The sequence below is a fragment of the Eumetopias jubatus genome, unplaced genomic scaffold (assembly GCF_037043125.1).
Source record: "Eumetopias jubatus isolate StellerSeaLion01/CBP00866 unplaced genomic scaffold, mEumJub1_p1.0 scaffold_12, whole genome shotgun sequence".
Taxonomy (NCBI): Eukaryota; Metazoa; Chordata; class Mammalia; order Carnivora; family Otariidae; genus Eumetopias; species Eumetopias jubatus.
Genome location: NW_028274818.1, coordinates 91,375,650 through 91,401,878, shown reverse-complemented (window position 1 = coordinate 91,401,878; position 26,229 = coordinate 91,375,650). Strand labels below are relative to the sequence as shown.

General features: G+C 45.3%; 1 protein-coding gene across 1 annotated transcript in view; it reads right to left on the bottom strand.

Moving 5' to 3' along the window:
• Positions 1 to 9,044: 9,044 nt before the first annotated feature.
• Positions 9,045 to 26,229, bottom strand: part of HS3ST4 (heparan sulfate-glucosamine 3-sulfotransferase 4) — a 412,869-nt gene continuing 395,684 nt past the window's right edge. The window contains exon 2 of the mRNA XM_028110318.2: positions 9,045 to 9,681. Within this exon, the coding sequence (XP_027966119.1) occupies positions 9,045 to 9,681 (637 nt within the window). The remainder of the gene's footprint in view (positions 9,682 to 26,229) is intronic.

Sequence of the window (26,229 nt, the reverse complement as noted above, 5' to 3'; positions counted from 1 at the left end):
GCCTTCAGCTCAGGTCATGATCCCAGGTTCCTGGAATTGTGTCCCACATCAGGTTCCCTGCTCAGCGGAGAGTCTGCTTTTCCCTCTCCCTCTGCTCCGTCCCCCTGTTCTTGGGCACATGCACATGCTTTCTCTCTCAAATAAATAAAATATTAAAAAACAAAAAAGAAAGAAAAGGGGAACCTTGGTGGCTCAGTTGGTTAAGTGTCTGCCTTTGGTTCAGTTCATGATCCCAGGGTCCTGGGATCGAGCCCCACGTCGGGCTCCCTGCTCAGCAGGGAACTTGCTTCTCCCTTTCCCTCTGCTGCTCCCCCTGCTTGTGTGTTCTCTCTCTCTCTCAATCTCTCAGTCAAATAAATAAATAAAATCTTTGAAAAAAAAAAGAAAAAAGGGAAAGAAGGCAGGGTCCATGAATGTCTGAGGTCAATTCTGTCCTGTTAATGTAGGTTTGATATACCCTTGACTGATCCCATGATTCTAGTTAACATCATGAGGCCATAATGATTTCCCCAGATACTGTCTACTCATTGATGCATTGTCTTTCTTGTCCTGTGGGCCCCAAGGGACTTATAATTTAGAATACCTGAATATGCAAAAAAACTATGCACGATTATAGTGTCTCAAGCTCAACCATGAAGATTATATATTGTCTCACTTAACCAAAAGCTTGGAGGTAGGCAGTTACATTATTGCGTAATTCACCAGATCAATAAGGCCAACAAAGTGCCAGGCTCTTTTCATCAGTCCTGCTCTGACATCCTCAGTGTTGGCTATGTTCGTTGCCTCATGGTCACAATATGGCTGCCACAATTCTAATCTGTCATCCTTTCCGAACAGCATTCAGAAGTAGAAAAAAATGGATTCCTATTCTCTTATCATTGGCCACTTTTTTTTTTTTTAATCCTTAAAGATTATGTTTCTCAAGAGCCTTGAGTTGACCACTGCTCAGACCCCACTGACCTTTAGAGGGTAACATGTCTCCTGGCAGTGGAGAATTAAATGAGCATACTTGCTTAGACTTGTCACAGTTTATTCCTTGGGGTTGAAGAAGAGGTCCATTTTCTATGCACATACTGCCACTCCTTGCCAGAATATAACCAGGGTTCTTTCAGGAAGGAGGAGGGGAATAGATAGGCTCTCAACAGCATCTGTCATAGGGATTATAGCCATTAATAGTATAGGTCTGGGAGCCAGCTTATGACTTGTTGTTGGAACCATGAGAATGAATGAAACCATCCAGAACATCCACATTATGAGAAACAGACCAAGCAATCTCCACCATTGATTAAAATTAAAAAAACAAAGAGAGAGAGAGAGGAGAAGGAGTCGGTGAAGGAGAGCTAGGAAGAGATCAAGGGTGGGCCTAGAATTAGAGAGAAACACAATATGGAAGATAAAGCAGGAGGAAGGTGGCGGCCAACAGTTTCAAATGCTAATGAGAGACCAAGTAGGCGAAGGCTGAAGATGGCCTCTCCACCTAATGATTGCAGCACCACTGATGACCACCTCAAGCCCTTCCTTAGACTTACGGCAGCCAATGCCAGGATGCAGGGCTGTAAGACGATAGTAACTGGGAGACTATAGGGAGGGGGGAATCTACTCTCCAAAACTTGAGCTATGAAGGTGGGGGGGCGGGTGTTGTATGATATGTTCACAGGTGCTACAGAAAGTTTCCTTGTCCTTAAGTTAAGGCTGGGATGATCGGCTTTGGACTGCCGTTAAAGATCAGTGAAGAGGGGGGAATAAATGAATAAAGCACATGATCCTAGAAGCTGAGAGTTAGGGAGCCCAGGCCAGTATAGGCACTAATGAGACATGAGTGGAGGAATTAGGGATTCATACCATAGTTAGCAATTTTTTAAGTTGATAATAACAGTAATAATAGTAAGCCTACTGATCTTTCTTTGCTACTCCCTGTTTTAAAGATCCTGGAATCTATCATCCCACTAGTCTTCACACTGGCTTGCGAGGCGGGCACGATCACTGTCTTCACCTGGCGAAGGAAGGAACACAAGTCCAGTGAGAGACACAGAGAGAGAACTTGACTTTCTTCAGGAAGTCACCTTCTTTGACCAAAAGAACCACGCGGGTAGGGGGAGACTGTGGATAGGGCGAAGAGCTTGAAAGAAGTGGAAATCTCTGAAACAAATACAAGGGGCCTAGGAGAAAGAACAGCCCAGTGACAAATAAAAGGAATGAATAGCAGAACCGAGGGCCTCGCTGAAGTTAGAAACCAGAAATTTATGGAGACCCCAATCTGCATCTTCTGCTGAGAGCATCAAGAGCAGAATAAATGGACGATGGGATTCATCCTGGCTTGGAGACTGGTCCATGAGTCTGTGATTTAGACTCAGCCCTCTGATGTACTGCCTATGGTGTAAACAGTGCCCCATTCTTTTTTTTTTTTTTTTTTTTTTTGCTTTTTCTTTCCTTTCCACAGGATGGCCAGGCTAATGAAAGCCCTTATTTCCAAAGCCCTGTTCCTCAGCATCCCCAGGAGCACACCCTGTCCCCTGGAACCCTGGATAAGCACTGCCCCTGGGATCAGAACTAAGCAATCTTTTCTTCCATAAATGACTGAAAAGAGGGATTCTCCTGCTCCATCAGAAAGTTTTGCCTTGGATCTCAGAAAGCCTCAGTGGAATCTGCAGCCCTCCTCTTTCTTCTTGGGATAGAAGGAACCAAAGTGACTGCTAAATATTGCTTTTTCCGTGAGGTATGGGAAAAAACAAACACCACTCTTTTTTTCTTTATACCATTTATTGCAGTTTTGTTTGTTTGGGGGTCATCATCCCAAGGCTGTTCCCATGATCCTCAGACAAACTGGTGACAAAAGCTCAGACCCTAAAGACATGTACACTCAGGGGGAAATATCCTTTATTACAGAGATATCGGTGCAAGCAAAGTTGCAAGCAAAGATGTGGCAGAGATGGATCTACCAAGGGGATTGGAGCTTCTTGAAATTGTTTAGGGGGAGAAGACCAAGTCCCTCCATCCAGCGCAAAGCTGAGCGAAGGATGAAGGCTGTGGTGTCCTGCTCCAGCCTTGCCTCTGTGGACTCTCTATAGAGGCAAGCAGGACCTGAAGTCATGGGCTCACCTTTCGAGAAGCATAACTGGTCATTTTCCTAACCTGGTTCCAGCCGAATCCTGCAATTCCAGCTCATCTCATTCCCCTTTCCCCAAGATATTTTGTGTGTTTCTTCCAAGTAGGGAGAGGTTAAAAAAAAAAAAAGAAATTAGAAATGTTCAAAAAGCTTAATATCAACTCTTCTCTCAAGTTGAGGCTTTAAGAATGGGAAGTGTTAACCCAATGAGCTCTATGTATCCCATACAGTCCTACTTGAGCCCCACAGATATGACCACGACAGGGAGGTATGGGTCCACTCAGAGCCAGGAAGATGCTGTGATGGAGATCCTTCTGAGCCCCAAACACAATAGACCATTCTAGCTGTAGTCTACTCATGACCTCCCAACTGGTCTTTATGCTTCTATTTCAAAACCATCCTTCTCCAATGGTCCAGAATGACAAATGGGATCTGAGCTATTCAGACTGACTTTTCCTGGGCTTAAAGAGAAGATTTTGAAAATACCTGGTGAAATCATGTTTATTGGGATGATTCAGGGCAGGCTGTCCTGGCACCTGTTTCTCCCATGATCCCCAGCACAGCGACCTGCCTTGTGGTTTTATTTCAGTCATTACATTGCTGTGGAACTTTGGGAAAGTCCCTTAAATTCCCAAACCTCCAGAGTCCCCAGCTATAAAACACAGGGATAAGACTTGTTGGTTACCCCTGACCTAGAGGACAAGGCGACATCATCATTTAATCCAACCTAAGATGGGTGAGTGTGTGCGTGTGTGTTTTCATTTGAACTATTATTGACTTCAGCAGATTTTCAGAAAAGTTGGATTTCTATTGGCTTGGTGTTTCCTTCTTGATCTATGAATTAACAAGTAGCTGACAGCTAAGGAAAGAAGGTCACCCTTTGAACTTGGTCTGAGACAATGCTAAGGGAGCTATAGGTGGGAGCAAGGGCTGTATCTGGAAGAATTTATGTGCCTTATTAAATGGCTTGGCTATGGTCAGCCTGCCTTCTGGGAAAAGATGATCCTTGATAGCAAAGTCCTTCATATACACTCCTTTCACTCCTTTTCCCCCTCAAATCCCTAAGAGCCTTCTTAATACAATCTTGGATTTTCCATCTTTTGTTAGCGTCTACCACTTTGTGTTTTAGTATAAGCCTAGAGCATAAGAATAGTCTTACAATTTGGGATGAGGGAAAATGCCGCAGCCTGTGGTCTTTAATGCCATAAGTATATAGTGGTTCTTCTTTTCCCTTGGCCAGTTACCCCTACCCCATTTCGTATTTCCATAGCACCCTGGGCATCCTCTCTCATAATAGTGTAAACCTTCCCTATACGTATTTCTTGTGTTTCCCACTAGGCTGGGAGCCCTGTCAAGGCAGCTTCTCTCTCTCTCTCTCTCATATTGCTTTCAATTGCCATTTGGTCATCTATACATATATTTGTGGAATACAAGTCAGAATGAAACATGATTGACTCTAGAGCCGTGTTCTATTCATTGCTGTATCCAGGGACACTAGAGATTCTTCCATCAGTGGACATACATTTCATATATTTCCTTGGCCTTTATTTCCTGCTTGGATGACAGATGACAAAGTATAATTACCTTGTCCCATAGGATATTTTCACAATTAAAAAAAGTGATTTCATGTATCTCATATCTGAAAATGACACCACCTCACCCCCTTGAGAAGCTAATCATATGCACTCATGCCAGTTTGTCACACAAAAGCCTGAGGAGATCCCCCAACCCAACTTTATTTCCAGAAACATTTGAGGACAAGCACCTGCCCTGGTTTTCCACCTTCTTTGTCTTCCATGTAAACTTGCAGGAGTCAGAGCTCCAGGCATAGAATTCATAGCTCGGAGGCTTGAAAACTTCTCTCCCGTTTTCATGTCAAGAGGATCTGTTTGGTCCTGTTGTATCTAAAAGAACCTTGAGTGTGGAGCAAGGGAAAGGCCACAGGGAGGAGAACTTGTTTGTGTGTGGGGTGAATGGGGGGTCCTGACCAATAGGGAGAAGGTTTACATTTGAATTCCTGAAATCCAACCAGTCCTGTGCTATGGAGGGCTTTTCTTCTGGCCTGAGCTTCGAGTAAGATCAGTGCTGGTTCATATTCTCTTAACATTCTCATAGTTGTACAGTCTGAGTAAAGATATAATCTTGGAACATTATAAAGGCATGTTGTGATGGAAAGGGTATTAAGAACCTCCTCCCTTCTCCTCTTCTTCCTCCTTCAAATTCATCATCATCAATATCATCATCTCCATCATCATCACCACCATCATCATCACCATCACCACCATCATCATCACCATCATCACCATCACCACCATCATCACCATCACCATCATTATCACCATCAATCACCACCATTACCATCACCATCATCACTATGCATTGCATCATTCAAGCTCTTCATTCTTTTCGAATATCCTCCATCAATTCATTCATTTTGATCATCACAGAAGCTCTGAGTGGTAGGTGGGGGCAGAGCTTAAATATACCCATTTTAGAGACACGAAAAGTAAGGTATATAGATGGTCAATGACACTTGTCCAAGACGCAGAGAGAGGAAAGGACAGACCCCAGCCACCTCTCTTCTGACAGCAGTGAGGCATTAGTTTTCTTTAGGGAGTAAGGGGGCTGAGGGTTTTCAGATAGGAATGAACAGGAAAGGTAAGGAATTGGATGAAACTGAAGTCATGGTTTTCATATACAGTCGAAAGGAAGATAAATGGGGCTGCCGAGTGCTTTTGCTATTATTGCTCTTGTGCTTTGAGCTGGTAGGTCTAAGTGGCAAGGCCAAGGCTTTCATACATTTCAGGTACAGAATAATACTGGCAAGAAGCAATGACTATGGGAGCACTGACAGCTGCACTATTGGGAGGGATGAATTCTCCTTTTCTCATCTCTGAACCACACGCAGCAGTTTCCAGAGCTGTGAATCATCCATTCGAGGGAAAAGAGGGAAATAGAAAATTAAATATAATTCATGCTTTGCTAATTGAAATCAAATACAAAATTCAATCTCCTGCGAGTTGCAATGCTCACGTTTAAATAGGGCAGAAGTATTATTAACCTGACTCTGTTTTAGCAGGTTGACTTGGCTTTTCTGGATAGGAAATAATTCCTTTGTCAAGTTTCCCCACTGAAGAAGGGGGCATGTCTTAGTGGCTCACTCCCAGAGTCACATGCATCAAGTTAGAGTAGACACTGCAGAAAATAGACCGTAAGCATGTCAAGTTTGCATTTCTTTTCCAAACCATGAGCTTTCAACCATATCGCCAAATAGACCCTTAAGATAAAAACCCTCAAGCTCTCAAGGCTTTGGCTTCTGCCCAATTTCTCCAGAGAATTTAAGCCTGCTGTTAGATGCAAGAGTGTATACATACTTTAAGGGGGGGGGGGCGATTCCCCACTTTTATTTTCCAGGTGAGAATGGCCTATTGGTGAACCGTCAGCTCACCCTATTAAAAATGGATTTGCTTGTCATATTTATTTGAGGACACATAATTACTAGGTTTTTTTAAAAAAATGGCACTTAAGGTGTTAATGTTCTGGGTTTATGGGGACGGAGAGACAGCCAGGGAGATGGAAAGTGGAAAGTGAGTGTAATTGAGGGCCTGAGTCAATTATGTCCACCCAGCTTAGAAGAGATGAGGGTAAGGGTAGGCTGGTGTAATGGTCCCTCTTGGCTGGTAGAAAAATATCTTTAAAGCCTTCTTAGAATCAGACGCTCCTTTGACTGTTGTGAGATTAACTCTTACCTAGATCTCACTGAACTCCCCCCACCCCAAAAAAAGAAAGACCATGTTTGTCCCAGGAAGCCATGACACCCTGGGGGCCATTTCTCTTGGGAGTAATCCCCACAAAAGCTTACAAGGAGGACAGGACCGAGAATGACAGGGCAAAGAAATAAGCAAGCAAGACTTGCCTCCATCTGTTCTCAATCCCAGCTCCCTTAAGAATATTTTTGAAAGGACAGGTGTCTGAGCTCTACCCTAGAGCTCCTGATTCCACCAGAAGTGTGGTCAGGAATGATGGTAAGAAGCTGTAGCCTGAAAAAAGTCCCACAGCCGCCCCGATGGGTAGCTAGACCCACTCTTTGCTCTGCTTATACCACAAGGCCCACATCAGCCCATAAAACACTGTTCTGAACCAGCATGCATTCTCTTCTTTCAAAGAGATGGGTTTGTATATGCCTGTATGTGTTTATCTGTATCTTTTGCTTTGTTGGTGAAAGCATATTCGCTGCCTTCGGTTCAAAAACCACTTTCTTATCTGGCAAAAAATTATTTGTAAGGTTGTTTCTGAGTAGTGTATCAGTCTATCCCCCGCCAGGGTTAGTTAAGAGAGAGAAAGCTGCAGTCCTTTGAGAGCCACTTCCTTTGTGCTATTTTGAGAATTATCTGGCCCTGCAGACAGAATCTCCCATAAGATTCTCTAATCTGGGGCTTTCTGACCACCCCGGAGGAGGAGGGATCATTCCAGAATTCGAGGGTCAGGGTGGGGTTGGAGGTGACCAATACAAACACACCATCAAAGCCCATCAATCAGGTTGCATTAAGCTTTATAACAACACAGTTTTCATTTAGCGGGAGAAATGAATTTAATAACAGGTGAACAGACTTAGCTCCCCCCCACTCATACATATTTCCAAATTTACTAGAACAGTTCCTGGTTTTGGAGATCTGTGAACAAGTGCGTGGCATCAAATGTGGCCTTTTAATCAAATCAGAGTAAAGGGAAGGGACACTTCGTTCAGCAGCCCTTGATAGGGTTGTCCACAGACAGCCCTTGCTCTCCCCTGCATCCGCAGACTGGATCTGAAGACCCGCCATAGATGGGAGGGTCTGTCCCAGCCCCAATGTGCCATCTCTGAAGAGAGTAAGTGAAGCATCAGATGATCATGAGGAGGACATGGTGGGGCAAACAAGAATGGTGACTGATCCCCTGTTGGTTGTGTTGCTCAGGATTACTCATAATGGAAGACATGCCAACTATCTGGTCCTTGCCCGTCTAAGGACCCCAAGGGACAGAGCCCATCCTGAAAGCATTCCTCAGAACTGTGGTGCTAAGGGTCTTCATGTATGGAGACCTCCCACCAAAAGATCTGGCCTTCTTTTTTCACCCCCAGAAATAACATTTATCTTTACCAGCCTCAGGGCTTAGAACTCAAAGGCAATCATACGGCTCCGAGAACAGCCATGTAGGCCTGATTCTCTCATGAGGGCCTATGTTAAGCTTCACCACAGCCCGGGACCCTCCTTGGAGGGCTCTTGGAAAGAAGGCTTCCAAGGGTGTCAGCTTTTATTTTTGTGTTTTTTTGTTTTCTGGTGAGGAACGTGCATGTCTCTGCCTTCATAAGGTGAGGAGAGGGGATGTCAAAGGGTTGTGGGATGAGACCTTTAAGGAGAAGGCTAGAGACACCTCAGAGAAAGGACCTTGCTCCCTAGGAGTCCTGGAGCACTCAGCCACAAATAGCATTCTGGAGAGATGCCAAAGCAAAGGTTTGTACAGCAGAGGGCTGTGCCAGATGCAGGGCTAGGACTCAGGCTTCTAAAGTGGCCAAAGTAGACCTTCCTTCCTCTTTTTTTTTTTTTTTTTTAATCACTTAAAGAAACATTCCTGGCATGGTCTCTGACCTTGACAGCTATTTATCCTGTCTTTAGACTCTATTAATTAGCAGAAGACAAGAATTAGCAGTGGCTCCTGGTGGCCATCTGGTCAACCAGATGCCGCTGCCCTGGCAAACCCAATGCCTCCATGAGGATGCCATGGGATCCATCCCTTTGCCTAAGCCTACAGCACTGGAAGCAGTCCCAGCTGGACAAAGGAGGGGGTCTACTTGGCACTCCAGTGAGGCTGAGGCCATAGACCCCGGTGAGGGGGATTTCAGGACTCAGGTAAGGAGCCTCCTTAGCTATTCACTAGCCTTCCCTCTGCTTCTCTAACCTCATTTGTCACCCTCTTCCCGTTCCCACTGGAAATCTTGACCAGTCATTTGGTAAAACATCATGTTGAAGGGCTTGTAGAATTTCTGCAGTCTGTGGATCACATCGGGGTCAATGCGGGGATGAGTCCGACCTTTGCTCTTGCCTAAGCATCTTGGGGCACTGCTGTCTTCTGGCTTCTTTAGACAAGGGAACCCCTTGGTTTTGTTGAAATAGAAATGTTTTTCAGTCACGACACGCTTGAGGCCTAGAAAATCCTGTACTTTGGCCATTTCCCCGGCAGGGTCCACTATGAGTCGCTCACCACTGACAAAGAGGATTTGGGAGAGGGGGAAATACTGGAGCCAGTTTTCCAGGTGCAGAGCATAGATCCCTATTCGAATGGCACTCCAGGAGGCGTCGATCAGCCCTAGGGTCCGGTTTTTGAAGGCCAGCACCTCGAAGGTGGGGATCTCGGGTTTCTTTGACAGCGTCTGAGTATAGTCAGAGATGGCCCTGGTCACAGGGTTCCTCACCACCACAATCAGTTTGATGTCCTTGGCCATGGCATGGATGCGCTTGGGAGCCTCGTTTGTCACGAAGTAACTCGGTGTCTTCTCCATGGTTACCTGCCCATCCAGAGTCTTGGGCATCACATTTCTGGAAGAGGAAGGGAAAGGAAAGAGAGTGGTCATTCCCATCGAGAACCGTTTTAACTGTTCACACAAAACGTGTGACATAAAGAGCCTCGTGGGGAGCTACAAAATAAAATTTGTTGATAAATCCTAGGGATTCTTTTTAACTCTATGTCCCACTATGGCTCTGATTATGGTATTATCAGGACAGGCAGCATAAGGCTTCCGCCTTCATTCTTGGGAACCTCATACACCTGGGTTTCAATTGCAGCCCTATCTCTTACCAGTTACGTTCAATGGAGATATGCTCTTAATTTCTCTATGTATTAGTTTTGTGTAATCTCTGAAACAGAGGTAATGATAGCACTTACTTCGCACTGTAGTAGAAGGATTAAGGGAGATAACACTTGTAAAGCATTTAGCACAGAATCTGGCACGTGCAAGAGCTTAATAAATCAAGGAAGTTACTATTGTCGTAGCAGCTTTTGGAAAATGTTTGAGCGCCTCAAGAACTCAAAGATTATCTAGACCAGGGGTTGGCCAACTACTCCCTGCCTCTCTTTTTTTTTTGTTTTTGTATGGCTCTCAGCTAAGACTGATTTTTAATCTCTAAACAGTTAGGAAAAAAACCCAACATAATAATAATATTTTGTGATGCATGAAAATTATATGAAATTCAAATTTCAATGCCCATAAATAAACTTTCCCTGGAACACAGCCACACTCCTTCCTTGATGTACTGTCCCTGGTTGCTTTTGTGGTACAACAGCAGAGCTGAGTAGTTGCAACAGGGAATTTAAGACACTCAGAGCCAAGCATATTTACTCACTGGCCCTTTAGGAAAATGTATGCTGAGCCTTGACCTGGTCCAAAGGCACCACTGTGCAAATGCAGAAATGAAGCCTAGAGACAGGGAACCAGATAGGCTTTGTGACCTGAACAAGTTTAATCACGTCCCCTTATTCTCCTCTGTAAAACCCTAAAGCTCACCTCAAGTTCAAGTTCAGAAAAAAATGACATACAGCGTGAAGGCATCCAGCATGGGTCTGGTTCTAGAAATGGAATTCTTCTTTACTTTGCTCCCCAGCTTGCCCAGTGAGCCAGTGGTAGATCCCACACCATGTCTCTCGGTTTCCTTCCCTACGATGCATCTCCATGCCCACCCCTCCATCCGTGTTCACCTTCAGAATGGCCACGTCCCATTTGGGAGCTTCAAGACATTAAAGGAGTTTTGATGCTATTTGTCCCCCAATCCCAATGTGGCAGGCCTATCAATGATAAAAGAGGCTCGGGATCCTATTACGCAGTTATTTTGCTGTAGGCATATGTAGACCAAAGTTAACAGACAATAAACCTGTTAGACCTGTCGGTACAGCAGGCCATCGATGACCACCATGTGTTCCATTAAATCTATTCATTTCTGAGCCCTGCACCAAAGTGGTACATTTAGGATTACACAAGACCTCTTTTTTTATGATGACATGCTTTTAAATGTCTCAGCTAATAAAACTTAATACAGACGAAGATCCCTTAGCTTCCCCTACTATAATTAAATTTATTTACTCTCGCATGTGTGGAGAAAGAACAACTTTTCTTTTATCTCTAATTCACATGCTCTGTCAATAATTAATTGCTACTGGGTTTTGAGCTTTCTTGGCAAGCACTTTTATTAGGCAAGAGGAATTTGCCCGGTAGAGAGCTTCACATAGAATTAGATGTTGTTAGCACGTAATGGCTGGACAGCCAGAAGTCTTCAGATTAAAGCCATAGCCCGTGCTCGTCTTGGACTAACGTATTCTCCAAAGTGGTTTGGACATCTTTATGTGCCTGTTGGGCTCTCACCAGATTTAACTGTGTCATTCGGAGGTGCAGGGCTCAGGAACGCAGAACCTTTGGGAGTCAGATGTGCAGGACTGAAGAATTTCTGACTACCCTCGCCCCTGGGAAGTTGATAAAACCTGAATTTACTCTGAAGTTCAGAGGACCTCTAGGAAGCATCCTTAATCCACACTGAACCCCAAATTTCTCATCTCAAAAAAAATAGGGCTAAGCAGAGTGCCTACCTCCTGGGATTATAACGAAAATCAAATGTGATAATGCAGTTAGATACTTAGAATAGTACCCGGTGAATACCAGAGTCTTTAAAACCTACACTAGGTCTATAAGACGGTTGGCACAGCAATTCTTAGAGAAAAGCAAGGAAAAAATACTTCTACTTGACCCAAACATGGCAAAGCTGAACAAGTGAACGAAGGAACAGGTCTAGGGGTAAAGGCTATTCTCACTCAAGCCCATATCACCAACCACACTGACCTGGAGGCTGGTGACAGATGAATTCAGCCTGAGTTCAAGGAACATGCCGATGTCCTATTTTGATTTCAATTGGAGGGATATATTCTTTTAGTATGAAACTCATGTTGCATTATGAAAATATTAAATAAAGACTGATGTAAAAAAATGCCTGAAGACAGATATTTTTACATGGCCCTACCCAGATTTTTAATCCCTCACATATACTGTTGCTTGTTTATTTCGTGGCCTTTTTTTTTTCTTTAGTGCAAGAGCAGCTGCTAGATTTTTCTTTTTTTTTAAATTTTATTATGTTATGTTAGTCACCATACAATACATCATTAGTTTTTGATGTGGTGATCCACGATCCATTGTTTTCGTATAACACCCAGTGCTCCACGCAGTACGTGCCCTCCTTAATACCCATCACGGGGCCAACCATTCCCCCTTCCCCCCTCCCCTCTTTTCTTCTCATTTGTTCTCTGCCATTCACTTCTCAGACCTCTGTGTGCATTTGTTTTTACGATGGGCCCCTTTCAAATTCATCTCCTTCACTTTGGCTAATTGCTACGGTCTGTCAAGACATGTAGGGATCTCAAGTCTTTATCTGAAGCATCTGGGATGAAAGGACACCCCACCTCCAAGCCACTGTATGCCCAGCTCCGTGCTCAGTGCAAAAGGGAACGAGAGGAGGGATGCCGGGGAAGGCAGAGGGGAGCAGAGGAGTCTAAATGTCTTTGATTGTGTTACAGATGAATTAAATAAAACATGTCACTGAGGGAGAGGTCTGGCATTGGGGCATACGCGGTGAGACCATCTCATTGAGCCAAGAGAGAGTCGTGTGGTACAAGCTACTCAGGATTTGTTGTCAGTAAGAAGATCCACAGGAGCTGCTCAGCCTCTATGAAGTAGCCATTCCCCCTTCCCGGAACAGATTCTGCACCAGTTATATTCATTCATTCACGAATTCCTTTTCACTCCTGCAGTCCTTGCTAACTACCTGAATCATAGAGCTTAGGATACTGTCATAATAGGACTTGTTCCCCAGCCCTTCATGGCTAGTCTCAGTCCCTCGAAGCTATGGGCAATGTTCTATTCACCTTTGTATCTCTTGGGTCTAACCTAGTGCCCGCCACATATGGTGGTCACCCCCTCACTCTCTGGGGTTGTTGGATGAACCCAGGAATGGCATACAGATGAAAGCCTGATCCCTGGACGCGAGGAGAACTGGGGCACAGCTTGCAGGGCATGGCCCCTCTAAGTAGGGTTTCCACGCATGGGGGTTTGGTGTGAGTGAGTTCTGTGCCATCACTGTCTGAAAGACCATGCACTTCAGTATGGACCATATGGGGAGAAAACACCACATCTGGGTTTGGAACAGCTCGTTAACAGTATCTGGGGTGCTCAGAGCAGCTGTGACATCAAAGTCAACACACAGGCCTGAAGCGAGAAGCGTGCTACAAGATCACACATCTGCTCTCGTAGCCCCAAATGTTTGCGAGCCACCATCCAACGCACTCACCAGCCCCCACTCCGGCTCCGGGGGGTGGGGGTGCTTTGCAGAGCACAAGCCCTGTGTGAGTGCGGGTCGTCGCTCTGGGGGCCTCTCTGGAGATGCTGCCAACAAAAGTTACCACCCTCCGGTCACAGAGTGCTCACTCTAGGCTGTGGTCTGAATCCAAATTCTGATGCCAGATCCACTTCTCTAAGCACTTTCAAGACACTGGACTCTCCAGCCTAGTCGGTTAAGCGCACAGACTCCGGACTTTCCAAGTTTGGATCCACTTACTTATTAGCTGTGTGACCCTGGGCGAATGACTTAACCCAGGTAATCTGTTGCTCCGTCTCATTATCTGGAAAAGGGGCATCGTACTAATAAGATCCATCTCGGAGGGATTTTAGGAAGATGAAGTAAGTTAATATTGAAAAGAGTCCCTTATATAGATAAGGTTCTCAATATGTTAGCTGTGAATGTTTAAACAACTATCTTGGACACTACTGTTATCCCCATTATAGAGGTCCGGAAACTGAGGCCCAGTGAAATGGATTTGTTTGCCCAAAGTCACAGAAGTGGAGTTGAAATTCAATCCCAGGTCTGTCTTGCACCATAGCTAGCCTGAGCCCTTTATGGCTGCCTGACAATGATTAACAGAACTAGAGAGGTTGGGCAAGGTCACAGGACTTGCCCAAAGTCACTCGGCTAGTGGGTGGCAAAGCTGAATGTTAAAACGAGCCTCATTATGTTATGTTGTAAAGGTGGGCTGTCATTGACTTACCACTGGGAGTTACAGAAATCCAGGCCAGAATCCCCAGAAATTCTTGCCAGATCAAGCTACATCGTTCAATTTGTGATATCTCTCTCTGGGGCCTCCTCAATTGAAGCAAATGGATACCATCATGAACACCGAGGGAGAAAGCAATCACCCATGTCAGATATAAAGTGCCCATTCTCTCTGGAAGGGTCAGTGGCAGAGCTTGCCTTTGGCTTGCCTGAATTGGAGATAACGTGGGCAGCTCACATTTTCCCAAATGCATTTTCCCGTGGAACAAATGGTGCATAAATTAGCAATATGTTCTGAGCCCTCCTGATGAACTGTAACCCAAGAGAATGGTGGTTAGAGCAAGGGCATGAGGTAGGACCACTTCCTCCACATTGAGGAAAGAACTCACTTAGAAAGTCAATCGAGCTCTTGCTGTTTGCCAAGCCCGGAACAAGGCAGTTCCACACAGTTCTCCTGGCTAAAGCTCACAAATACCATAGGATTCACTGAGTCTGTTATATACACGTGGATCTGGAGAGCTGGGGTGACCTTGAACCCTGTCCAAGGACACATAGGCAGGACTATGCCCTGCCCAGTTCTCTTGGAAAGTCCATCGTGCTTTTTAAGCCCAGATTCAGGAATCCTGGAAATCTCTGAAGGCTGATATTCAAACCATTTGGAAACTACATGTCTTATATAAGACCCAAGAAAAGCAGCATGCCCTGGGGCCATATGACTACCAGCCAAATTGAAGCCAAGAAATCTTGAGTTAGAGGGATCTTGAGTTAGAGCTCAGACTTAACAACTAACTTGCTGAATGAATTGAGGACAGGGATTTTCTCTCTGGAGCTGCACAATGAAAGGGCTATGTTAATATCAATCCTCTCATTAATCCCATCAAGTATTTATTGGTGCGTCTTATGCAGCAGGTGTTGGGTATATACTGATGATCACGCATGCCTGGTACCTGCCCTCCATGGACTGTAAGTTCTTTGAAGGAAAGGTCTGAATAGCCCATGTCTGGTCTGTGGTTCAGGTGGCACATCTCTGTTGTGGGCAGATGTCTCCTTTCAAACCAAATGATCCCCACCGAGTCTCAGCTGCATTCCTGCACGACCACACAAGGAGAAGGAGGAGACCAGAAGGTGCGGGCAGAGGAGAGGAAGAGAAGAGGAAGAGAAGTAGCAAAGAATGAAAAAGATTAGAAGAGAGGGCAGAAATAAAGACAAGAAGAAAGGCAGGAGTGAGGAAGGAGGAGAAAGAGAAGAAGGAACTGGGCTTTGAAGATATAAGTAACCAGAAAAAAAATGAGGAAAGCATTCCAGTTTTAAATGACACATGGCCACACTGTGGGGGAAAAAAAGCAAACCCAGGTCTTAGGCATTTTTGTTGTTTTAAAGTTTGGGCCAGGCAGGCACAGCTATTTTAGGGTTAGAAGGTTTAGGATGGTCTTTGTCAGGGAGGCGGTAGGAGTGTGAGCCCTACTGAAGTAGGCAGAGAGGGTAGATACTCCTTATTCCCCATGTTCTCAATGAACCAACTGAGGCTCAGAGAAGTTTTGTGCCTTGACTGAGATCACACAGCTCCTCTGTGGCAGGTTGGGATTTGAAACCCAGCAGAGCCTGTGGTCCTCACCACTCTTCAATAGGACAAAGAGAGGAAGGTCCAGAGTGGAGCTAAAGCCTGGAGGAAGGGATAGGCTATCAACCTCCAGTGGAGAAATGAGGGTCCAGTAGGCATTCTTACCCAGAGAGAAACCTAGCATTAGAGTTAATAAAGTCTTAAGATGTGGTGGGACATGGGTAGGATCAGGGAGAGAAATACTGAGGAACTTCCTCCTAATGGCTTTGATATTCCCGACGTCAGAAGACTGGGGCCATTTGCTAAGCTTGAAGGCCTTGGGAGTGGGGTTATGGGACTCAGAGCAGATGGAGCTGGATGATATATTAATAATTTATGGATTATAGTGACATATGGAGAAATTATCCTGGGTTTGGTTTTTGCCCTGGGAGACTCATCTGGAAAAAAAGGCAGGGAATTTCATCGCTACCTTCACTCCCCACCCCAACCACCACCACCATACATCCCTTGGCCCTGGGGTTTCAAGAAAGGTTTTTATTCTAATACAAATTAAACTTGACTTGAAACTCACATGATGAGCCTGAACAGAAGTCCTCTACTGATCATTATTCAGAGCCACCTCTGACACCTTTTGTAAGGCAGCCCAGGGCCCTAAGGGGATACGTTTCTGAAGATGTCATCACAAGTGAATAAGGCAAGGGTCTGGGATATCCGTATATGCCAGCAACCAGAAAGGGCAAGTGAGGGAATAGGAGAACATATTCCACTCTGAGAGAAGAATTACTTGGGAAAAGATGCTCCTTATTCCCTTCTGGGGACTGCCAAGTGTCATGAACCACATGGGGTGGCACTTATCTCAAAAGATTAGAAGTTAATGATACCATATACACTAAGTCTTTTTGGGGCCAGAGACACAATACAAGACAAATCAAAACAGAAAAAAGGAAGACCCCTTTCGGGCCAGTTCCAGTTCAACAGTAGGCTGACACACAGCTATTCAGAGGTGGTTCTCGATCTCCCAAATGAGTACAATGAGGACTCCACAGTTTTTTGGGGTTTTGTTTGTTTGTTTGTTTTTAATCAACCCAGTGGTATTTTCACTCCCTGAATAGTCGGGAGCTGGTCGGAATATTAAGATCTCCATATACATGTTCTTGGATCAGGCCCCAAAGAGAAACTGGCGCCAGGCAGATTGAGGACTCACAGAACTTTCTCTGGAGCTCAGAAGATAACTAGGTGTTCTAGGTGTGCCCAACTGCCTCTGGAGGGTGGAGAAATGCCAGTCTATCACGGAGGGTTGAATGCCTTCCCTCGGATTTCCATAGTGATCTCCTATCCTATAGATGTTTCCCTTCACTGGATCTGAGTTTTGGAACCACTTATCCAAATAATTACACATTTATTATTGTCTATATCAGAGCTATATACAATTAGTGTTTCTGCACCAGAGAAAGCCAAGATCACTATGCTGAAACAAATTTTAGCCAAAAAGCAAAAGAAAAGTACCCATTCATGTGTTGCCAGGCACTGTGCTAGAATCGGGAGATAAAACCAAGAGCAAGATCTTGCCCTGAAGAAGCGTGTGTTTTTGTGAAATAGTAAGAATAGTTTAAGAGGTCGGTCCTTGTTTCTGAGAATGCACAGACATGCATGAGTTTCGGGTTGGGAATCATTGGCCAAGGGTCAACTGAATCCCAGCCCTCCCCCATTGCCTCCTCCAGAAGCTTTGCTAAGTGCATGCTCTCCTGACAAAGGTGTGTGGCTGAGCGTTTAACTTCAGGGTTCCATCTCTAAACCATCTGAGCAAACCCACTGCATATCTTTGAATCCCTGTTCCATCTTGGTTGAATGGGCATAACATCTCCTATTCATTCACAAGAAAATGTATCAGGCATCCTGGTAGAGAGCACGGGTACCTAGCCGTTCTGGCTGCCAGTGTAATGTAGCACATAGTAGGTGCGAACAAATTTATTTGTTGAGCGAGGGTGGGACAATGGCCCTGCCCAATTCTGAATCTGTACGACTACCGTAGTTTGCCTAATAGATGCACCCCTATGTAAATGATGACTGAGCCACAGAAACCCCCCTCTCAAGTAGGTGTTGATACAACCCACTCTTAGAGCACCCAACAGGTTGGTTGGGCATATATTCTAGTAAATTACTAGAACTCTTTTTCTCTTTGGCACCCTGAGGTGCTCAAGCATTTGGGAAGGCGCAGTTCTGGGCAGAACCTGGCCACTTTGGGGGACCATGCCTCATTTTACGCGAGTTGTAGGCATCACTTCCATTTCTCCCTCTTGTCCCTGACTTTCCCAGTGCCACCATCCATCTTTGGCATCGATGAGACCAGCATGGGATGGAAGCAAACTTGTTCAAATGGTTTGATCTGGAAAACACATATGGAGAGAAAGCAACTATGAATTCAACAATCCTTTAAAATGAAATCAGATTGCCCCAGGTGTGTGTGTGTGTGTGTGTGTGTGTGTGTGTGTGTGTGTGTGTGTGTATGAGATTTTTATTGATTTAGATTCTACTCCATGTGTGGCATCTATAGGGACAGGGAAGTCCTTTGTAATAATTCTCAAGCCCATAGGTTGGAAGCAAGGTTCTAAAATCTAAAGCATTGTCTGCCTATAACCTCAGCTTTATCTGCAGCTGTCCCTCCAGCTCTTTTCTCTTTTGTTATTGGACCATCTTGCCCTGGAGGTTCTAAGACAAGATGCTCCCTGACTTTGAATCCGTGAGATTCTGGAACACAGTTCACCTGTCCCTGCCTGGGGTTTCCACCCAGAGCGCCCCTCTCTGATACTTTATTCATACACGTTCAAAGAGTGCCCCACTGCAGGTCCTCATACACCAACCTCCGTTAGCTGTTTTATTGTATTTTCTTTCCTCGGGCTCAGTGTTTCAAAGGGCAGGTGCCACAATTAAATGATGATTATGGAGGTGTCAGCATGTTTGCACTGGGTCATCGTGCTCACGATTTAACAGACGGTGACAGGAGAGGGTTCCTCTCAGGAAGGCTGCTTTCCAAGTCTCTCCGCCTCCCCCCTGCACTCCCAGCTGTGTGTCAGCTCAGCCCTGCCTCTGGGACGCGGCCAGCCTCCTTCCTTCTCACCGGCATCTTGATGCAGATCCAAGTCCCACTTGCCATGCCTCCCCTATGCACATCGAAGCCCTGTGGCCTCTGACCATGTGGGCCACCGCAACCCGGAGTGACAAAGACACTGCTTTTCATGAAGGTGACGACCTATATGCCAGGTTCTCATTCCAGTCTTTCCTTTTCTAGGACCACCCCTTGCTTTTTTCCACATGCTTCTCAAGACTCTCACCTGAGCCCTTGGTGGAGGTCCCATCAACCCCTGCTTGCCTAGAGCATCACTTGATTGGCCATTTGTGGCTGTGCCTCTGGAGCCTGGTGTTCTGCCCAAAACGGAATGTCCCCCAAGCTGTTGGCAGCGGACGCACCTGTCCTCTGGCCCCCAAGAGCCTGCTTCTGCCGTCCTTACTCTAAAGAACGTTGGAGTGGAGTGTATATACTATATACACTATATACAGTGGAGATCACAACCAAGACCAATCGCATAGAATGTTTTGCGAGGATTAAAAGGGCTGGTGCTTATGAGGCCGCTGTAAACTGAATATTTGTGTTCCCCACCTCCAACCCCCAAATTCATACACTCATCCCTAACACCCAATGTGATGGTATTGGGGTGTGGCCTTTGGGAGGTGATTAGTAATGAGGCTGAAGCTCTCATGAAAGGGATTAGGGCTCTTTTATTTATTTTATTCTTTTTTAAAGATTTAATTAATTTATTTGAGGGAGAGAGAGAGAGCAAGCATGAGTGGGGAGAGGGGCAGAGGGAGAGAATCCCAAGCAGATTCCCCGCTGAGCCTGACATAGGGCTCGATCCTACCACCCTGAGACCAGCACAAGTGTTGATGATTGTTGCTAATTCTGCATGAAGTCTATGTATTACGCATTCTCAGAGAATGCCACCTAGGACCTGTGCAGATGGTGAGATCATCTAATGTTTACTCAGTGTGCATCCTTAAAATGAACTTGGCTTTCACAAATAATGTTTACGTGCTCCCTCCTAGTGATCCAAGGAACCTGGTCAGCTAGACAGATCACACTCAAAGCACTTGCCTGTGACTGAGGTAGTGCTGAAGGCAACTGGTACTCTTAGCTGCAAGAATGCAGCCCAGAAGCCCCCTTTTTCCCTGCATGGGGCCAGGATGGTAGGACAGACAGCCTCTTCTACAAAGCGCCCCTGTCAGAGCCTTCCATGTTGTCCTTGAGATATTTCCTTCCTAAACTTGCAGCCCCAAATCAAGATCTCCAGCTTCAAAGATGTTAAGTACAATCATAAATTAATTAGTGCTTCCCACTGTGCCTGTATTTAGATCCGACTTTCACAGCTTGGGGCGCACGAAATACTAAACAGATTTTCGAACCAATCAATCTGATCATATAGCAGATGGAGAAATGACAGATAGATAGGAAAGAAGTTCAGCACACACCTAGAGAGATATACACAAACAGGGCGCCTGGGTGGCTCCGTTGGTTAAGCATCTGCCTTCGGCTCAGGTCATGATACGGGGGGAGCTCCTGGGATCCAGCCCCACATCGGGGTCCTTACTCAGCGGGGAGCCTGCTTCTTCCTCTGCCTCTGCTCCTCCCCCCTGCTCATGTTCTCTCTCTCTCTCAAATAAATAAAATCTTTTAAAAAAAGATATACACAAACATGCACAGGCTATACTATGAGGATGGAAGATTCTTATATTATCAGACATTCCTGCACACCAATCCCCTGCAGGGTCTCTTTCTGTCTCTCTTTGTCACACACACACACACACACACACACACACACACACACACACACACACACACACACACACACACACACACACACACACACACACACACACACACACACACACACACACACACACACACACCCCCTCTGCTGCTCCTATAATTGACTCCTCATTCTCCTCATTATTCAGGTTTGGGCTCAGACATCACCCACTCAGAGCACAATCCCTTTCCCCAGGCACCATCTAACTACTCTCCTTCACACCAGCTTCTTTTGTTCACTTCATCCGGCTTATTTTTTATCTGAAATTATCTTGTTTATGTGTTTATTTTTCCTTGTAGAGTCTGTCTGTCCTCCAAAAGCAAGCAAGCTCCAAAGAAGAAGGGCAATTTGACACTTTCGTGTGTGGTTGTGTCCCTGCATCTCACACAATGCCTAGAATCAAACTGATCTCGATAAATATTTGCTGGAGGATGGGAGAAAGAAGGGAAGAAGGAGAAGAGAGCATAGGTGGAAATAAGGAAAGGAAAAATACAGGAAGGGAGGAAGGAAAACGTGCTCAAAGGGAGGCACCGAAATTCACCGGATGACTTTCCCAGCACGTCACATGGCAGTATCTGCCACCTGCCCATCAGCCTGGTCAGCCCCGCCCCAGGCTCCCTCCCCTGATGCTACTGAGGATTGAAGATGGAATGAGACATAAAGCCCACTTCATAAATCTATGTAAACTTTAGCTCTAATTTTTATCATTATCATTATTGTTATATCGTTCCTCTGCTGAGATCATTTCGATCATCTCTCATTATATTAAAAAAAAAAATCTACCACCCTCTTCATGGTCTCTGTATGATATGTCCCTGAGCTCAATCACATTTGCTCAAGGTCCCAGCACTGCTGGCCCTCTCTCTGCCGCCAGCACTCCAGATTCCTTCCTTTCTGCATTGGCTCTGCCCTTATCCTCTCCGGCTATTTCCCCAAGTCCCTGCAGAGCAGGCTTCCGCTCACTATTCAGGTCTCATATTACGTGTCTGGCTCGTGCTGTCCAATGCAGAAGTCACTAGCCCCATGTAGCTATTTCAATGTAAATTAATTAAAATTAAATAAAGTTTGGGGCACCTGGGTGGCTCAGTCGGTTAAGTGTCCGACTCTTGATTTCGGCTTAGGTCTTGATCTCAGGGTTGTAAGTTTCGGCCCTGTGTTGGGCTTACAAAAAAAGAAGAAGTTAAAGATTCAAGTCCTTGGTGTTCAATAACTACGAAAGGCCTGTGGCTACTGTGTTGAAGATGCAGGTAGAGTATATTCCATGATCACATAACATTCTATTGGATAGTGCTGGTCTGGTCCATCAGTGATGACAATTGGGGACATCTATATACCACTTAAAAGTTATGTCAGAAAGGCTTCCCCTGATCATTCTACCAAAAATAATGCCTGTTCCAAGTCACTTTCTATCTCACTGTCCTGCTTTTTCTTCATTGCACTTTCTGACACTGGTCAAGACCTACAATTATCTGGGGCGCCTGGGTGGCTCAGTTGGTTAAACAGCTGCCTTCGGCTCAGGTCATGATCCCAGGGTCCTGGGATCGAGCCCTGCATCGGGCTCCCTGCTCGGCAGGAAGCCTGCTTCTCCCTCTCCCTCTGCCTGCCTCTCTGCCTACTTGTGCTCGCTCTCTGTCAAAAAAAAAAAAAAAAAAAAAGACCTACAATTACCTAATTTGCTTATTGGTTCACGTGGTGGCTGATGCCTCCCCACCTGGAATTAAGCCTCATGATGGCAGAACTGTCTTATTTATTAGGTTGTATATCTATCTCTCATAAAGCATGGTACGTAATAGGTGGTTAATAAGAAACGAATAAATGAATGACGTTATTGAATATGCACACTCACATATACACTCATTTCATGCACCCCAAGAGGCCAGAGCAGGACAAGGGAGGTGAAAGAAAGTTTAAATTGATGCTAGGTAGGTCTCCATCTCCTGGCCACCAGCTGGTGACAAAGTAGGACGGCTTAGCCTCCCCCGCTGAAGATGCTGATGCCAACTCTAGCCTCTAAAGCAGAACCAGTTAGACATGGCGAGACCTCAACCATGAAATACATGTGTAATATGGAGTCACCCATTTCCAGCCTCTGGAAAGGTAGAGCAGAGGAAGAGCTCAGTCTGGAGTTTGAACTGATGGACAGTTCTAGAGTTCATGCTGGGGGCCAGGGAAAAAAAGGATGAAGACCAAGGACTAGAGTCCAGTGCAGGGCTCAGTCTGTTCCCTCCTCAAAGTCAACCACCTCCCCAGAAACTCCATTCTCTGGAGAAGAAATGAGTAGAACTCTCTGGTTGGTTTGTGGCTGTGGGGATTGCTCACAGTATCTCCAAAAATTTCTCTGCCAGTTCTATGGCAAATGGACTGGTGCCATGAAGTCACCACACTGGTGACTCCAGAGGAACACCGTAATTCCTTAGGCCCCACAACTGGGGATTCTGACTCAATTGTTCTGTGATGGTGTCTGACCATTGGTATATTCTAAAAGCTCTCCAGGGGATTCTAATGAGCATCCAGGATTTAGAAACATATCAGTAAACCAAATTCCTTGATAGACAACAGCACATCTGTCCCATCTCTGCAACCCCAGAGGACAGGGCAGGAATGGAACCAGACTGATGTTGTTCCATGAATAAACAAATGAACAGACCATCGGACAGATGTGATGCTTAGTTAATTTTATGCATCACCTTGACTGAGCTAAGGAATGCCCAGGTAGAGGGTAAAGTGTTATTTCTGGGTGTGTCTGGGAGGGTGTTTCTGGGCAACATTAGCATTGACCGAGAAAAGAAGATCTGCCCTCACCAATGCAGGTGAGCATCATCCAATCCATTGAGAGTCTGAATAGAACAAAAAAGGCAAAGGAAGGGCAAATTTGCTTATTTTGTCTGTCTTTTGCTCTTAGACCTCAATTCACCTGGTTCTCCAGCCTTCACACTTAGACTGGGACTTATAACACCAGTTCCCCTGTTCTCAGTTCTTTGGACTTGGAGTGAATAACAACACTCACTTTTCTGGTTCTCTAGCTTGTGGAGAGCAGGTTATAGGATTTTTGGCCTTCATAATCCCATAAGCCAATTCCTATAAAAGATCTCCCCCCCCACCCATCTCTATATCTATGTAACTATCTATATATCTGTCTACTATCCCATCCCCTGTTGGTTCTATTTCTCTGGAGATCCCTAATACAGGCAGATAAATGAATGAACCAATGAGTGAATGAATGAAAAAGCACTGGGATTCGCACATCCTGATAACCTTGAGTATCTCTCAATCTCTGGGTCACACTCTGCCATTTCTGGACACTCACCTACATTCTTGTTATCATGGATTCAATATTTTTCTTTAAATCAATTTCATCCTTATTTGATTCAATAAATCTGTTGAAAACAGAAATTGCATGTGACTACCTTGAATGGAAAAACAATTACAACTGCCAGGCAGACTGACTCTGAGACAGCTCCCAGTCATCCCCACCTCCTGATATTAATCCCCTGGTGTAATCTCCATACACTGAGCATGAGCAGGACCCAGGACTTGATTCTAATGAACAGAATTTGGCAATGGGGATGTGATATTACTTCCATGGAGTGTTATGTAAGACTGTAACTTGCATCTTGTTAGCAGACCCTCTCTATTGTCTCTCTCTCTTATTCGCTTTGATGAAGCAAGCCACCATAGGGAGAGGTCCATTTGTTAAGAAACAGAGGACAGACTCCTGTCAACAGCCACAAGAAGCTTAGGCCCTCAGTCAACAGCCCACATGGAACTGAACCCTGCCACACAATTTTGGGAGTCATCCTTCTCCAGTCGAACTTCAGATGAGACCCCGGCCTGCTCTGGACTGTGAGTCTGAGATCTCCTTTTTGATAAAGGAAATTACCAATGTTAGCTGTTAGAGACCTATCAGCATCACAATGAGATTTTCTCCTTTGACTGAAATGAAATCTTTTCCAAAAGACTGAAAGGAAATTATTTTCTCTTCCTTATCTCTAATTGCATGGTTCCACTCTTTCTTAACTCCTATAGCCAAGCACACTTACCTGTTGGCCTCCAGCTGCCAGGTAAGAACTGCATCTCACTCAGGATGAGAATACGTCAGCACTCACTGTGACCCCAGCAGATGGGGCCCAGAAATAAGAGATGGCCTCTGTCAGAGTACCTGTTGCACTTACATGCACCTGGGAGATCCTGTCTTTCCTCTATTTCCATTATTTGTGTTCTATCCACAGGTTTGGGATTTTCTGCCCACTTCTGTGCAAAACATTCTATCTCACCACTATCAAAGAGGCATACATATACTGACCCCAGTCTCCTTCAGTGAGGCTCTACACGTTTTTCCAGACTTCTCTCCGGGGCTGGACTCAGAGTCTTAGCCAGGTTCTAGCCCTTAGGGAAGGGAGTGTCAGGAAGATCCAGGTCCAGGAGTTGGGATCTGTGCTGCTGGCTGGCAGGGGAGGGGCACACAAGAAGTCACTGCCTTTGTTGCATATCTGATTATATAGCCCACATGCTTCTTCCTCTCAATTCTCCCCCCAGTAATCCTGCAATGATGACCAACCTGTTAAGAAAGCTCCGCTTTTGGAGAATGTTTCAGGGCGAGTAATTATCCCTTTGGTGTTCCTTTTCAAGCTCTTACCTGGACCTTCTCATTGTAGCCCTGGCAAAGTAAGATTCTGCTTTTGCCCAAAGACCACAGGGAAGCAGGACATTGCTCCCCAGCTGACTGTGGATCTCATCTTTGGCCTGGACTCACACTGCCTGGTTCATAGAACTTTCTTCCCATTCCAGAGATCAACACACATTTAATATACTGCCTTGGGGGGACAGGCTTCCTCTTCCCTTGCCAACCTCTGTGGATGAGTCCTCAGTAAGCTTCAAACCTATGCACCTTGAGTTGAAGGAGATAGGCTCCTCTGATTCCGGGGAAATAAAATGTTTCCCTTTCCATGTCCAAATGGCTAGCTTGGTAAAAAGAAAAACAAGCACCACTGCCCCCCCTCTGGGCAGATGTCCCCCCCACCCCCGCCGGGCTTGCTCCACATCTGCCTTCCGTCACGCCATCACTCCTTCATCATCACTATCATAGCTTACCACCCCTGTGCGGAGCCCTGGGTGGTAGCCTTCTTTTGGGTGAGTGTGTGCACTTCTGTGGGAATGTGGATACAAACAGTATCATCCCCCATGCAGCCTTCTAAAATCTGGGTTTTCTACTCAACACTACTTCTCGAGATCTTTTCAAACCAGTGTGCATCTCATTTAAAAATGAATGTTGCATTTGATGGTATATGCCAACCACTATTTATTCAGTCATTCTTCTGTAGAGGGTCCTTTGGTGGTCAGAGATGTTCTATGAGGACAGATATGGCTGAAGTGAGCATCCTTGAACATGTACTTATTTGAGTGTTTCCTTAACACAGCCCTAGAAAAGTTAAATCATTTCATGGGAGTTTGTGTATAAAGGTTTTAATAAATACTGGCAAATAGCCCCCCGTGGTGGCCATGCCAAATTATGTGCCCATTCACAAAGTGAGGGAGTACCCATGTCCCCTCACCAGCTCTTAAAGGTACTGAACGTGTCAT